Genomic DNA, 16,334 nt, shown 5'->3' with positions numbered 1-16,334 from the left:
GCGCGGCCCCCGGTCCGGCCTGCCTGCGGGCACGATCCCACCCCTTCTCGCGGCTACCGCCGGACTGGGTCACTAGAAATCGTAAATTGCAATGACGCTCTTTCGGCAGCTGCAGGGGAAAACATCTCGGTCACATCTACGCACAAAAAAATAGCCCTCCCCACACAGCAGCCAAGCCCTAAACACAGCATAGCAAAACTTAGGATTTCTTAAATGAAGAGGTTACGTGTGCCTCATAAAGGTTCAGTTAAGGTGTGTTTTTAATAATGCCACCATGGATCAATAAAACACCCAAGGACAAAGCTCACCGGTTCCTTGTGAGGAACCTCCTCAGCTCTCCCCACCTGCGCTAGGCCCGGCATCAGGCTGAGCACTCGTAACTGACTCACCCTAGCACGCCCGAACCTACTCCATGAAGCACACCAAGTAAGATTAGGGAGATTTTTGTAAAAGCCATTTAGTATTTTAATGCTCATAGAGCACAGGCAACATAAAAAAGGTACGGAGTTGCTGACAATGCAAACCCATGCAACAGAGTAATTACTTCAGCATAAGGATCTGCCCCCACAGATCCAGGACAAAGAACATACCATGAAAACACCCACAAACCCTTGAAAGATTTCTGATGTGCGCAATACTGTTCACCAGCAGTAACTGTACTGCAAATATTGCCATAGTGTTGGTTTCAGCAGAAAATTCTCATTTAAAAACATGTGCTGTAGTCAAAGGTCAAACATTTGGAGCAGAAACAAAGTCTGACTGCTTGCCTTCTTTAAAGGTCTGTCAGTGCTTTTCCCAACACCAGTAGATAAATATCAGTTTAGATATGGACTAAATCTCACAGCATGTAACACCCCACATTTTGTCTAATAGCATTTTTATTTTAATTGCATATTATTTTTCAGAAATTGCCATGCAAAGAAAAGTCTGCCTCTTCACATGAGCATCAGTATCGAATTCACAGCTAAAGTAGAAGATACTGTACGTTAAGCTCACAAAAATTCAGTTGCTTATTGCTTTCCATTTGACCCAGCAGCACGTGGAAAGACGGACACAATAGGCAACCAAAGGCAGTCCCAGGAACAATCATGAGAAGGGAGACATCACTAAAACACAATGAATGAGACTACAATAACTGATAGTCTGGTTTTATTCCTATCCCAGATCAGGAACAGAAATACTCCACTGCAGAGGGAGGCTGACAAACACAATAAAACCACATGCAACAAATGTAGCCCTTTCATGCCACATAACAAGGCACCCAGCTTTTTCTTTGGGTTTTCCTTTCTGTCAGTTCACAGGAACCATTTGTACCTGCCATTAAGACACCGCTGCCACAGGTGTGACCCACTATTTGTCATCATTAGTGGCTTACCTTCATAGAATTGCTTCTGTCTTTGCTGACTGGTGTGATAAGGAAACAAGGACCTTTGACATAAGCAGGGCTGAACCATCCCTGCGTGGGCTGTCTTCTGTTTGCTCGGTTCTACTTCCTAGAGAAGTGCAGTCACCGTAGATTTAAATGCATCTTTGTGCCTGGTAGACAGACTATTGCAGTAATAAGCCAAAGACCAGAACAGGACATTAGAGGGCAGTAAGCACGTTCTATTACTTCCTGGCTTTATCCCAGCGATAGCCAAGGGAAAGCTAAAAGCCTGCGCCCCAATGCTTGAGGGTGAAAGGTTTCCATGCCCAATCTAAAATAGCTCCAAACAAATTTCCTGGGTTTGAATGACTGCAGTGTGCAAGAGGCAGATTTAAGTATGTATCACACCAAGCTGAACCACATGAAGAATGCAAGGTTAATTGAAACAACCTGGAGAATTTCTACAGCACAGCAAGGACAAACATTGGAGTCAGTAACTTGCAAAATCCACGGCATGATAATCTCATGTGAAAGGATTTTTATTTATGAAAGTGTGATTAAGTCTCTTTGCAATATGCACACAGACAACCCCTACTCCAGCTGTACCAGGCAGGAATGCAATGCTACAGGTCACACAAACAGGATGCACAGCCATGCTCAGGTAATTGGTTATGTCAAGTGTTTTTATTTTATTCAGAAAGAAACCTGAGGAAAGGCTGGCTAGTACTTAAAGTTATCATTAAGGCTTCTTACATGTTCTAACAAAATGGAGCTAAACTACCAACATTCCTTACCACAAAGCTCCAATTACACCACCAGCTTCTGTAATGCACTTGAAAAGAAAGTTTGAAAGCCATTTTTATTAAGCCTCATTTGAGAGATGTAAAGAGATAGACACTGAACTTCCTTATCATGCTCAAAGTAGTGATTTATGACAATATTTTAGGGAAACTCATATTTTCACAGTTGTCTTAACTACTGCAGAGCCCTTTTATTTCTCTAGTTGCCTATCAGCATTATAACAAATCAAACTACTTAAGGTTTAAAGGCTGAGGACTAGTAAAGTGATGCACGTGAAAAGAGTAAAATTAAGAGATTCAAGCTTTCCATTATTAATCTGTACAAAAAGTTGAAGAGAAACTGCAATATCTGCTTTTAATTTCACTTGCCCATTTTGTGACCTCAGGAAAAACAGCTAGAGTTGAGCAGGTAGTGAAGAAAAAGGTTAGAGTAGCTGTTTCTAAAAAAAAAAAAAAACAAAAAAAACAAACAACACAAAAAACCCCCAAACAAACAAACCCAAAACCACCACACAACACAAACCAAACACACAAAACATCACCACCAAAAAAGTATCAGACAATGACAGCCCTATCAAAAGCTTCCAAAACCTGAGAAACATCAATGTTGCAGCCATAGTGGTTTAAGGATGCAAACAAAGCGTCATTCATAAGTCTCCTTTATTTGCCCAGGTGCTACAGCTGGACAATGGATACAGGCACACAGAAATTTTTTTTTTTTTTTTTCCCAGAAGCAGCAGCCTGGACAGACTCTGTGAGGCACCAAAGATGGTTATACTAAAAAGAACCCATACTAAAATTCAAAAGCCTGGCCACACAGTCTCTAGCTTTAAGTGGTCTGGCACATAAAAACACTTCAAATTAAAAATAGTTTACAAATGTTAACATGCAAAAAGAGAGCAACAAATTGCACCTTACATGCTTCTTCCATCACTAAGTGGTAGAAGTGCTCCTCAGAAAAGGGCATTTAGTGACAGCAGCAGTAAAGGTACTCCAAAGCACAAATGCTGCCAAACCTTCTCTTTGTCATGTAACAGAACTGGTCAAATACACTGGCAAGACTGCAAAAGAGCCTAAGATGGAAGCTTAAGCCCTGCTCTATCTTCTGCAAAGAAGGTGGCTCAGCTACTCCACAGCTAAAACCTAAACAGAGGCAGTTTACAAGAGTACTTAACTCGAGAATTTGAGTATGAGGGCAACAATACAGGACGGAACAAGACCTCTAGCAAATCACTAGGACTTTAATGGGGGTTAACTCTAATCCAGCACGAACTGAACACAGCTTGCAAACCAGAGATAAAGCTTACTGATCGTAAGCTGACCACCCGCCCTATAAAGGGAGCTGCTGTGAACTACAGAGTGCAAGACTAAGTATCAAGACACCCTTCTTAGCTATGAGAGACTGTAAGGAGTAGGCTCGAGACACTCCTCTGAACTCAGTAAATCCCCATTCTTAAACACAAGCACTGTAACTACATGTATTTAATATATTCCACATTAAAAGCATTCACAGCTAGTTATGTTTGACTTTAAGGGATGTTATGTTCACAGACCAAACATCCCTCATACTTCTATTCTCTCTTAATTCTATCCTGGAAAAACACACACCGAGTTTTTCCCATTACTCTGCATGTTTCTGGACTTAAAATGGATACCTGCCAAGATTTATTAGTCAAAGGCAAAGCAAAATCGGATGCATTTTCCTCCATCTCCATTTAAAATTAAGCCTTTATTTCAGTCATTTTAAGCAGAAACCTCTCAACAGCAGTTGGGACAAGCAGGCTGTTACACCATTACACTGTTACATTCAGTTGCAGAGATACATCTCACTTCATACAAGTATAAGCAAAAGGTGTGTTTGTGGCGAGGTGTTTCACCCCTTGGGCAAAAGCATCAAGGATCAGTTCTTAAACATCTCAGTGTGCCAAGTACATAATTCTGCACTCTTTGCATCAAGAGACCAACTAGTAATGCATTAAATCTTGCCTGTGAAACACAGGGGGAATTAAACCATTGTGTCATGACAAATCTTACCTGATAGAAAAGCACATTCAACTTGCTTGAGGAATCCAACTGTTCAATGAAAACCATCTATATTCAGTGTTGTCATGGCTGGGGGTCCTTAATTGCACAAAGGTATAGAGCACTACCTTCTTGGATTAAGTTAAAAATTAAAACTTAACTGAGCACTACCCTCGTATCTTAACTCTTAAAATATCTGAGGCACAAGTATGCGTGTGTACTTGTTTTATTCATAATTTGTCTTGGGATACCAAATATATTTCTACTTCAGGTGATTTAACAAAATTGTTGTCCTCACTTCAAAACATCCACTGATCCATTTTTCATTCAATGGCAATATCGAATGTTAAAAGGAACATAAAAACAAACATGCACACAGTTGTACAGTTTTCATAAATGTCTATTTCATTATTTGTGGGTAGCGCATTAAACAGTTAAATACATTTAAATAATGTTTAAGTGACTGCACTAATGCAGAATTTTAACTAGATGGGTAACCAATTTAACTAGAAACCAGCTAACAAGTAACTGTCTAAATACTTCAAATACAGCTCTTGTTCTAGGTCATCCTTCTTGGAAAAAAAAGCCTGCTGGTCACATTGGAAATACATTTTAAGGCCAAATTCTTCTGATATCCCTTCTCTGCAACAGTTTCTTCGCCTTTTTAAGCCTCCAATTCCAGGCCAAGACCAAGTTTATGGCCACCAGCATTGATGCTCTTTCCATCTATCAGGGCAGACAGTGTAAGCTTCACACCTGTAAGATTTTTAAACAGCATGTTTACAACATACAGAGCAGCTTTCATGCAACTCAACCTCTGTCATTACAAGTCCCAGTTGCAGCTCTTTTTCTATTTCATTACTTTCCTCTAAAGATTTCTACAGAAAAATCTATTTACCCATGAAATCTATTGAAAGGTAGTCATATGAATCAAGCTAGATGCTTTTTGTAAATACCATGTTATACAGTAGATATACAAAGTCTCTAACTGTTAAGTACACAAGAGCTCTCCTTTTCTACATTAAGGTGTGCAAAGAAGGAGGAAAGTTATGCATAGAAAGACAGACACTTGTACCAAGGAAGGGATGGAATGAAACTATGATTTTTATTCGTTTTCAAAGAAGGAACTAACCAATGATAATATATCATTAACAGGTGTTTTCGTATTTAAGCAGAACAAGATAAATTCTAGAGGTTTTTTTACCAAATATGAAGAGCAGAAGTGCATACTTTTGATGATTAATCATTATTTCAAGACCTGCTATCATTCAGGTCAGATATGACTCAAGAAAGCAATGCTAAAAAAAAAGACTGCTTTGCACAGCCTACAGCTAAGCTATCAAACACAATGCAGTCCAATCCTACACAAATCAATGAGGAGTATGATGCACCATTAGATACAGTGGAATTTGTCTTGTTTAGATAAAGGTTTGATGTTCAACGTAAGCTACTGTAAAACACCTACTTTGGCTTCAAGACAAAATTATTCTGAAGGGAAATAGCTCTATATATGGATATAAATGCATAGATCTCAAACATTTTCTTTCTGATGTACAGAAGATACGTATGTGACAAAATTCATGTGATAACCCTTACCTGGCCTCAGGGTCTGGGTGTAACCCACTCCAACTAGACTAGAATTGTTCACTTTTGCCTGAAAAAAAAACCAAGACAAAAGCAATTGAAATGTTGTAACTGATTAGTTCTTTGTCACCATTCAGAAACTTGAGTAACTGTGGCAACTCTGCCATTATCAACATAACCAAGTTTTACTTGTTCCTTCAATAACTCTGTGCTTACTGGATTCTCTCTTCCCAGCTATGCTCTAGCCCCCCAACTTACAGCTGAAACAGTAACATATTTAAAAGCAGACAGAATGTAAGGGCAGGGAGAACTGTTACTGGAATGTAGTTTGGCAGGTGAACTTCCCCACTGCTCCCTCTTCAGAAGGCCATAGTGATTTACCACCACAGTCTCCCAAAACAAGCCACTTCAGAAGAATCCTCCATGTTCATCTTATTACAAAAGAATTAGTACCTTGCAGGTCCAGTCAGTCAAGCAGCAAACATTTCACAGTATCATCATAAACAATATGTACAAAATTCTTTATCTCACTTTGCATCACTTCCTCTATAGGACAATTCCAACAATCCAGGTTCAATTCTAACTTTATAACATACAGAAAACTTTTCTGCATACTGCCAGAGCTCTTACCATAAGAACGTGAGAGACTTCCTCAAAAATTCGTTTTAAAAAAAATTTTGTAAACTTATGGAACTAGACATGAAGGGTTTTATTCAATTTTTTTTTTCCTTTTTTTTTTTTAAGTCAATACATAAAGTCCTCTAGAGTAGCACAACATCTGACAGTCAGATTCTAAAATGGACTGTATGCAGTTGCTGTATGCAACATTACAGAATTGAAATGCTGGTTTAATTTTAACTGCCTGGATTGTAAGAGTAATTCCTACAAGACTTCTTGAATTATTACATTCTTTTGTACTAACAACACACAGATTCACAGACACCGAAAATACACTGTGCTTAGCATCACCCTTTTGGTTAGAGCCATACTTACAGAGATAGAAGCAGTGGAATCCAACTTGTATTTAGCCGCAATGCCAAAGCGAGTACTGTTGCTACCCGCTGTCCAAGCCAGGTTTACAGCAGTTTCAAGATTGTCACTCACTTTCTGGTAAATTGACCCACCAAATTCTGAACCATCATTGCTACACAAATTAAGAAAAAAGTTAGTTTCCTATATTTACATAATCCCAACTTTTTTTTTTTTTACCTACTTCAAATTTTTATAGAAATGAGAATTCCAGAAGTTTGAGTTGTTTCACATTTTTTGACAGGAGAAGGGGAGAAGAACAAAGGCTTCAGGGCAAAATTAAACTCCAATAATTCATGGGGAGAAAAAAAAAAGCACTTCAGCATGCTACAGCTAATTCTCACACTAATGTTGAACTAAGTACTTGAATGTAATCCCAGATCACATCCTTACAAAACAGATAAACGTTAATAGTTAGGAAACAGGCATTCTGAATTCTAGGATTATTGAATACATATGATATTCCTAAAGAATTAGATGACTTTTTAAAAAATCTGTCACATTGTTTGACATTAGTAAACTGAAACACAATTCTTACAGCCCAGACCATAGTGTTTTGTAGCTTCCTCCCATACACCTCAACTTCCACAAACCCAGACAGACACAATCACCACCCTCCCCTTCCAAAAGAAACAAACTTCTACCTCAAAAATCAAATAAGTAATTTCCTAACTAAATGCAGTAGAACAATGCCAATTTTTATTAACTTGGATTGAAAACACTATGTTCTTCAGTAGGTTTTGATCAGCTTGCTCTGAAGAACACTTAAGATCTGAAGGCAGCAAGTGTTAAGAAAATACATAAACAAGATGTCTTACATTTGTTCAGTTACACTCTAAGTGTTTCATGCGCTCTTCATCCCAGAGAGGCAAGAAGATGAACCTACTCAAGAAGTCCAAAAGCAAAGCTCTAGTCTTGCTCCAGAAACTACTACTGGCCTACTTAGTGCAACACTAATTACTACCTCTAACAATCTACCGCCCTTAAATTATAGTGAGATACAATTCAGTGTAATGGGAAAGCTGGAAAAAGCATTATGATAAGTTCTGCATAACTGAACTATTGCACTTCCAATTTGCATGTACTTCAGTATTTAATAAGCTGTAGCATGTATTACACTGTAAGTGCTAACAAGCCACCAGTATTTACTGTTTTGAAAAAGAGATACAAAGTAACATTCATCATTTATTTTGAGTTTCCTATTGAAAAATGCACTTCACTTCATGGCCTTGCAACCACCTCTTGGTATTTCAAGCATTTGTATTCTGACTAGAAGGAAAGGTAGAGAAAGCCTGCTTCTGTAAATCTGGACACAATTTTCAGTACTTACACATTAGTGTGCAGTTGGAAGTCTCCAGTCTTGTAACCCACAGAGAAGTTATTTCTTGTCAATTTGGATTTGGCACTATCAAAAGTCATCTGATAACCAGCAAGCCAGCCTTCATAACCAAAGACAGCTGAACCATGGATTGCAGGCCCAGCAAAATCAAAGTCAACATCACAACCTAGGTTTAGGCATTCACGTTTATAAGCTGACTTAATTTTACCACTTTTCTTTCTGAAACAGAGAAACAGTTATCTTAAGACAAGGCTTGATCTTCCTCAATGAACTGCCAAATTCGAGCCATATGACTCTACATAATGTATCTAAATGCCACCTACATGCATCCTCTAGACTGGGCCAAAGCACAGCCAGCCCATTACAAGAGCACAGGGCTACTGCAAACAGGCATTCTGTGATGAATGCAGAGGCATTTCCATGCCTCCCGCATTCTTCCAAGTATTTCTATCCCAGAAAACAAGCGAAGTAGGCTGTTGTGAAATGCCCAGTACTAACCCCATAGAATAAGATATGATGCTAAAGAGCAGAAGCCTTTAGCATTGGGATTTGCTAATTTGGATCAACAGCAAACCATACAAACATCTCTGTCAATACAACAGACCACATAAACATTTACTGACCATGGGTGTTGTCACTGCCCTAAACAAGGTAAAAAGGTTAACAATTCTTACCCTGTATTTGGTGAGAAAGTTGTATCAAATGTCAACTTCAAGCCTTTGGCAATCTAATTGAAGGGGAAGAAGATAAGATAAACCTGTAAATTCAGTCCTGCTACTTAAATAAAACAAATAAATACTCTCCCAATCTATTACCTGATCTTCAATTGCAATTTCTGTTCCCAGAGTGTTATCTGTGTTCCATTTTTCTGTGAAAGTCAGCCCATACTCAGCCCACTTGTATTTGGTCTCCAAGCTCCCATTCACTTTTCCAGTGTCTGTGTTCGACGAACCAGATGTTGTGAATTCCTAAAAAGGACAGTGTCCATGTTATACGGAAGATACATGTGATCCTGAAAGCATTACACAGTGCCAAAAGAGAAAATACTTTTATTCGGCAAACACCAGGATCTTGTTATTCTATGCAACTAGTTCAACAACATTAGACAACTTGTGGGAGAAGGGGACACGACATGGACAAGAACTAGAGGATCTATGCCCACTCCCCATCTCAACTGCAATGTTTCTGCCACTATTACAAAATGTACAGGTTTGCATCATAACTCAGAAGCAAGACAGTAGTTACCGTAAGTATTCTCCTTAAAAGCAGAAACACGTTCTTGAAATATAAGATTGAGTCTGATACTCCTAATAAGCAAATTAAAAATCAAACCAAGACCCAAGCACACTATAAGGTACATAGCACAACTCCAGTAAAATTCTTGAAGGATCACATGTATTTTCATCATTCCATCAACCATCTCCGAAGATAAATTATGTACAACTGTAAAATGGCATAGAATGCCATCATTTTTCAAACTGGGGGTGGGTGACAGTTCAGTTTTTTGTTTGGTTTGGGGGGGGTTTGCTGCTTTTTAAGAGAGTTCTCAATCTAATGAATGCACCAGCCTTTCACACAAGCCATAGGCACCTGTGTTTTTACTGACATATAAAATTCCCCTGACACTTTGGTTTAATGACACACAGGAAGAACATTCATGTTGGAATTGTGAGCTAAGGCGACAGTCTGATTTTATGCTTCTGGTAGAGTCTTACTTGGAATTCTTGAAAGTATTTAAAAGTTGCAATATCACTCACACCTCCTTATTAAACTAAGTAGTCCATGTCTCTTACTATTTGGATTCTCACAAAGAACAGAATTAATAATTTCTGTGTACCACTATTCAGAAATTAAAGGCAATACCTAGTAGAAGTGGAAGTCTTGTTTGCAAATATATGTTAAGGAGCTCTTTTCACTGAAATTTTATTGCCCTTATGATTTAAAAGTTTGTTATTTCAACTCTTAAAAACATATAAATCAGAATTTTGATCTCTGACTTCCTCCATGCTCAGTATTATTTTCAAATCAACTCCTCACACTCACCTCCCCCAGAAGGAAACACTGATTTGAAATCACAAGTCCTTAAGCATTCATATTCTCACAGCCCAAGACCTACTGCACATTGCAAGGGCACGAGACTGTTCTTTAATGGTGGCTGATCAAATTTAACCATGACCAAGACATTTACTTGTATTATGTTAGTGAACCACTAAATCATCCATACAGTTGCATAATTCTAGTAAGGTCTATTTCTTGGCAAGTGACAGGGACTACACAACTTGAAGTCCAAAAACCTTCAGCTTTAACTTCTTGTTTTGTGATGGCAACCATTGTAGTAATAGCTTCAGGAGTAGCAAATTATTACATTATCTCTTATCTCTGCTTTAAAACATCTACATTACATATATGCCAGCACTTTTTCCTCCTGGAAAGGATGGCTTATAACTGATAGAGGATTCACCTGAGGGCTTGGATTTTTCAGAGTTTTACCAGTATTACTGGTAGTCCTCAAAAGAAACAAGCTAAAATAAGAACAACTACATCTACAATAGGGCTCTTGCAAACTATGCTTCAGTTGCGATACAGACTTCTAGAAAAAACACAGCATATAACCCAGGCATCTTATTTCTAACAGCCAGTTACACTGTAAAAGCTTCCAGTTATGGGAAAAAAACAAACACCCAAACTACCTTTACATCTTGCAAAGTTTACTCTAGAAATAGATAGAAGTTACCGGAGGCACTGCTTGCATGACCAAGACATCTTGCATGGAACGTTACTGCAACACTTTAATACCTTTAAAAAGGAGCCAAAGATTCAATGTGCTAATCCAATGTCAACTGCTTCAAACAAGCATCAAGATGCCAGAAATCTCCACCAAATACAAATAGAATCTGTGTCCTATGATTGATATATTAAAATACTTCAAAAATGTGTCAGCTATTCGTTCACCTTCAGACATAACATGAGGGACAACTAATAAACCTTTTTATTTTATGAAGATTACTAAGCAGTGCGATACCCCTGTTACATTCAGAATAAAGTCAGATCTTTAGGGGCTTCTGAAATTATTTTACACCAAAAGTTTATCATTCATATAACCTATAAACTACTTAAGAGCATCTGGAAGGTGTCCTTTCTAATTAAATATCAGAACATGCCCAGAAAAAAAAATATAATGAATAAAAGGTATTTAAACTCACCACTCCGCTTGCAGATTTTGTTTTCACATCCAGTTTCACCAACCCAAAACCTTAACAAACAGAAGTCAAAGTTACACTAGTAGGCTTTAACTAAGACCATGCACATTTTCCAAGAAGCTGGTTTTCCAAGCAGTCTCAGCAGCATGCCACGTATATACATATAGAAAAACAACCATAGGCTGACTTCAGCAACACTCAAATTTTAGATGTCACAGTGGGTAGAGGAGGCCACTTCAGAATAAGCCAGGAGGTCTGTTCTATCATCACCACACAGAAGGTGGGGAGTAGCCTCTCAATTGTAGAGTGTACATTTAACTACCAAACGATGACTTCAAGAGTAAATTTAGTGACAGAAAAAATGCATTCTTTTCTGTTCCCAAGAGGGCATCAGCTTTGTAGTCAGTGCCACTCGAAGAGCTATCCCAATGCCTAATATTTGTGTCTCAGCACCAAGAAGAAATATCTCAAAGTAAAAAACTGTAAAAGTGAAGTCACTGGGAAATACACAGCCATTGGAAGTGTAATCTAAGTAGGTTTTATGGGACTGTCAATTCACATTGTTACCCTTAGAGCTGAATGACAGTCTTGGTAAAAAAGCCCCCACATGCATTCCCAAAAAACAGAAAGAAACAGGACTGTAATAAAGCAGAATTTAACTACACAACTGCTTGGTATTAAAGCATTTTTAAATGTTGAAGGATTCTTCATCCCAACAGCTATTCCTCTTTCTAATCCAAAAAAGGCTATAATGTTGCAGTGGTATATATCCCCTCTCTACATCAACAAATGTTGTGGCACAGACAGATTGGTGAACAAGGTGTACTCCCAAGTTAAATTACATTTGATGCTTGCATTCTTGCCTACTTGTACACCTCTGACATTTATCTGGCTAAAGCAGTAGTACTTAACAGACTTCACATCAAAACAGCTCAAAAAAGTCTCCAATGATCTGTTAGTTGACAGTAATGATATAAAAACAACACACCTTCCCCCTCCCCCAAAACACAGGCATTTGAGCACTCAATTTTACATGCAGGCTTAGAAAGGCAATTCATTGCTGCACCACGAACACCGTGTTTTATAAAAGGTACTATTCTTACCATATCCTTTATTGAAGATATCTCTGGCAGATTTGCCAAGGTCTACATATGATGGAGGAATCGCCATTGGAACTGAAAGGTAACAGGTTAATTAATAGTGAACCTTTTACCACTGCGCGCACACAAAAAAATGCTACAAAGATACTCTTTAAGGTAGATTCATGTATGAAGGCAGTTAATAGACAGATGGCTCAAACAATTACAGTATTCTGTGAAACACCTACAGATTTTCAGTGATGGTCACTGTGAACACTGAATGTTTTCTCAGGTTAGGTAATCTGCTTGTAGAGAAGAATTACAAGACCACCCAGTTCCCAATTTTTTCAAGCAATTTCTCCATACATATTTAATTACCAGAAATCAAGTAATAGCTCACATTTCCAGAGTTGGAAGTTACCACCAAAAACCAGGAAACTGGAAATTTGACAAACTATAATGCGGAGAGTTATTTCCTGAAGTTCCACAGTCAAATGTGACAGATGCTTATGAAAATTACCTGAAAGGACCTACAAGGTTTTATTTTCAAAATGTAATAGAGTGCATATCTGTTTTGCAACACCATTTACCCCATATTTTAAATGGTAGACATACAATTTTAAAAGGAATGTCTGAGCCATTAACTAACAAGCCGTCTGATTAAGTCCCCCCCCAATGTACAAGAGTTTAAGTTTGGCAGTTGTCTTGCCAGTTTAAAACAAACAAGTAGTAGGAGTGCTGGGTCAGTGAGAAAAGCTCTCTTTAAAAGTCCCTTTCTCAGACGGGGAGCCTCTGGCAATCTCACTGTTAATGAACCTGTCATTCAAGACTAGCTATGACCCAGCCTCCCCGGCCCGATGGATAGATATCAGCCCAAGGTCTCACGGGCCTGTATGTTTCTCCTCTGTGTGAAGATACTCTGTCTGGACCTTCCTTCAGTGCCTGTTTTCCCATTATTTCAACAGCAAAAGGCCACTATTGCAGAGGCACTGTATTTTAAAGTTTTAAAATACATAAAGCACAGTATATTTCAAAGAGTTAATGACTCCCCCCACGCTGTGGGGTTGGGGAACAACAATGAAACTAACTAGATAAGCACCACAAAAAGGTTAACAAAAGCAAACAAAAATCTTCTCTTATCTTTTCGAACTGATTGGTCACATTTGTTCTGCAGAGAAAGTCAGATTAACATAATCGACTGTTTATCTTGCTCTTGCGTGGGTGCTTTTTTGGATGGGTTTTTTTGTTTAAGTAAATGGAAAAATATCTTCAGGACCTCAAAACCAACAAGGGCAGTATTCTCACATGTTAACTTTCAACTGAAAGCAGAAAAGATTACTTTCATTTTTATATAGTACTTTTAACCAATATATAAATTTTCAACACCTGGCTACAGAATTGCTTATCTTCTGCAGATCTCCACAAGATCCTAAGTGTATTCAGTAACAGAGGATCAAGGCAAGCTTCTCCCCCTCCCCCTCAAAAAAGTTTATTTCCATCTTTTCATGGCCTTATCTACATAAAGGGAAAACTTTCCTAGAACACTCAATTCAAAAAAATTTCCTTTAGGGCACCATTTCACTAAACAGACTGTTGTTTCAGAATAGCATCCACATAAAAAAAAACCCCCACCTACCCTAATTACACCTGCCATATACAGCCTAACTGTATGAACTGCAACTATTAAAAAAAAACCAAACAATTTTAGCAAGCAATGGCAAGGCACAAGACTGTTTCTTATCCTTCTACAATTTCTAATGCAGTTTTCCAGAGTACCTGACTCCACCCTCCCTAAACTACAAGAGGATAACTTCAACCTCCTCTGAGCAAAAACATTTACATTCATAGTTTAACTGAAAAAAAAAAAACAAACAAAAAACCCCAAACAAACTTCTTCAGTAAGGAGTTCTAAACTCTAGAACCAGGTCACTAGAGCAAGACAGCCATCACTTGCTCAAGAACATAAAGTCTGTTTTTCCATAAAGTAATCTGTCCCTTAAAAAAACCCAACAACAAAAAAACCAACAAACCACCCTGAAAATTACTTAGTGCACTTGAAGCTTAAAAAGGCTTAGCCCAAGTCAAGTCCATAATAAATAAGTCTTGAGGAAAAAAACCAAATATATAGCAGAACAGATACTAATCCTGGTGACAAGACATTAAATGGTTCCTATTATTTATTAAATAAAAAGCAGCAGGTGGCAGACCAAGTTAGAAGAAAGTGTGGGAAACTGCTTTCCCCTCTAAATGTCTGCTGTGCAGCAACTGTACAATTCATTAGCAGTTTGAAATAATTTAGAGAAGGTTTAGCTATGTATTTTTCCTTTAATGAATAAGTCTCACTAACTAGCATCTTCAGAATAACTATTTCTAGTTTTAAAGTTTTATACTAGTCTTTAGCACAGACATGCTTTTACAATATAAATAAATGAGCTTTTTACTTTTGTTTTCAATGTTTCCAATCTGACTAGACAACCAATACAGACAACAGATTTATGCTAAGCAGTAATGTCCTGAGAAGTTAACAAACTGGTATCTGTGCCTAAATTCAAAGGACTACTACAGTAAAAAGGATGTTGCCATTTTATCTGGCCTAACTAAGCATCCTTCCCACTGCAAGGAAACCAATGAGTATTTGCCAGACATTCCAGCCTACAGATGCAAGTTTTGTGATAAAAAGTTAAAACAGTGTACAACTGTCACACTGCTGTTCTAATCCTATACTAACAGGGATAGATGAGAACAAAAGGGGAAAGCAAGAGTTAATTTGGGGTATACTAAATACCCGATAAGCCAGTGCCACCATCAGAATGCTCATTAAATGAAAATAGGGCCCCCCCCCCAAAAAAAATTATTGCTGTGTCCTCCAATATTGGCAAGTTACCTAAATTTGCAAATTCTTATAATCAGAAGTAATTTTCTTCAACCTTATTTTGAAGTATCTTTCACTTAAAAACTAATAATTAGAAGTGACTAAAATATAAGTACCATTTAACAAGGAGAGGTTTGTTGTGAAAGCAACTATCAGATAATATTATTCCTCATTTCAAAAAACACAGAATCTACTTGAATCAAGTGGGAGCTCCACCCTGATTTTTGTTTCATACCACCTTAAAAACAGAAGTTTAATTAATCTGTTACTCAAGAGCCACAAACATGCTTTCTTCTTCTGTAAAAGAAAAAAAAAACCCTCATCCTAAGAACAGAAAATGTATTAATGTTATCAGAATTATTACAACACAGTTTTCCTTCGAGGTGATATTTCAAAACTCTCTCACACCCTGCAATTAAAGGAATGCCAAGGAGTTCTATAGAGATTTCTAACAATTTTTAAGATCTCAGAATAGAGGCTAGATCAGGCTATAATAAAAAAAAACCTAAGTACTCATGTAATTTAAAAAAAATGGCAGTAACTACACTGAAATTGTGTTCCAGTAGTGTAAATAGCAACAGAGAAATTGGTATTATTAAAAAAAATACTTGGTTAATATATATTGGACATGCCACTGACCTTTAGACTTACACAGCTACTAAAGCTTAAAAAACAAACACACACACACACCCCCCCCCAAAAAACCAAACCAACAAACCACCTCACTACCCTTGCTTCAACTCTCTCCCTACTTGCATCTTAGAGGTGGGCACACTAGTCTAGTAGCCATAGCTAGACCAACTTAGAGACTCTACGGAGAAGGGAAAGAAAATTACACATTCGAAAGCGAACTTGGTGTTCAGAAACCGAAAGCAGGGGTAAAGCAGAGCCTGCCAGAAGAGAAGGGCACCGAAAGGGAAAACGGGGATGCGAAAAGCCAGGCCGAGACGAGTGGGGAGACGGCACACCCTTCCAGGGAAGGGCCCGGGCGGCGGCGCCCCACGCCAGCTCCTTCCCCCGCTCGCAGGCCCGCCGCCGCCGCC

At 38.2% G+C, this 16,334-nt stretch overlaps 1 protein-coding gene across 1 annotated transcript; it reads right to left on the bottom strand.

Moving 5' to 3' along the window:
* Window positions 1–3,876: 3,876 nt before the first annotated feature.
* VDAC2 (voltage-dependent anion channel 2) lies at window positions 3,877–15,524 on the bottom strand. The gene is made up of 9 exons (XM_010567808.1): window positions 15,408–15,524; window positions 12,444–12,515; window positions 11,344–11,393; window positions 8,956–9,108; window positions 8,815–8,867; window positions 8,132–8,359; window positions 6,766–6,916; window positions 5,785–5,842; window positions 3,877–4,944 (listed from the first exon to the last, which is right to left on the bottom strand). The coding sequence occupies exons 2-9, from the start codon at window positions 12,508–12,510 to the stop codon at window positions 4,853–4,855; spliced, it is 852 nt and encodes a 283-aa protein (XP_010566110.1). The 5' UTR covers window positions 12,511–12,515; window positions 15,408–15,524; the 3' UTR covers window positions 3,877–4,852.
* Window positions 15,525–16,334: the final 810 nt, after the last annotated feature.

Source organism: Haliaeetus leucocephalus, unplaced genomic scaffold (genome assembly GCF_000737465.1).
Source record: "Haliaeetus leucocephalus isolate CR32 unplaced genomic scaffold, Haliaeetus_leucocephalus-4.0 Scaffold229, whole genome shotgun sequence".
NCBI lineage: Eukaryota > Metazoa > Chordata > Aves > Accipitriformes > Accipitridae > Haliaeetus > Haliaeetus leucocephalus.
The sequence above is the reverse complement of the archived record's forward strand: the minus strand, read 5'-3'. Positions and strand labels throughout refer to the sequence as shown.

Excerpts from the sequence above, each read along its gene's own strand:
- VDAC2 (XM_010567808.1), bottom strand. The coding sequence starts at position 12,510 with ATGGCGATTCCTCCATCATATGTAGACCTTGGCAAATCTGCCAGAGAT. Across the intron at positions 6,917-8,131 it reads TTCCAACTGCACACTAATGT|CAATGATGGTTCAGAATTTG; the intron begins GTAAGTACTGAA and ends TAATTTGTGTAG. Across the intron at positions 5,843-6,765 it reads ATTCCACTGCTTCTATCTCT|GCAAAAGTGAACAATTCTAG; the intron begins GTAAGTATGGCT and ends TTTTTTTTTCAG.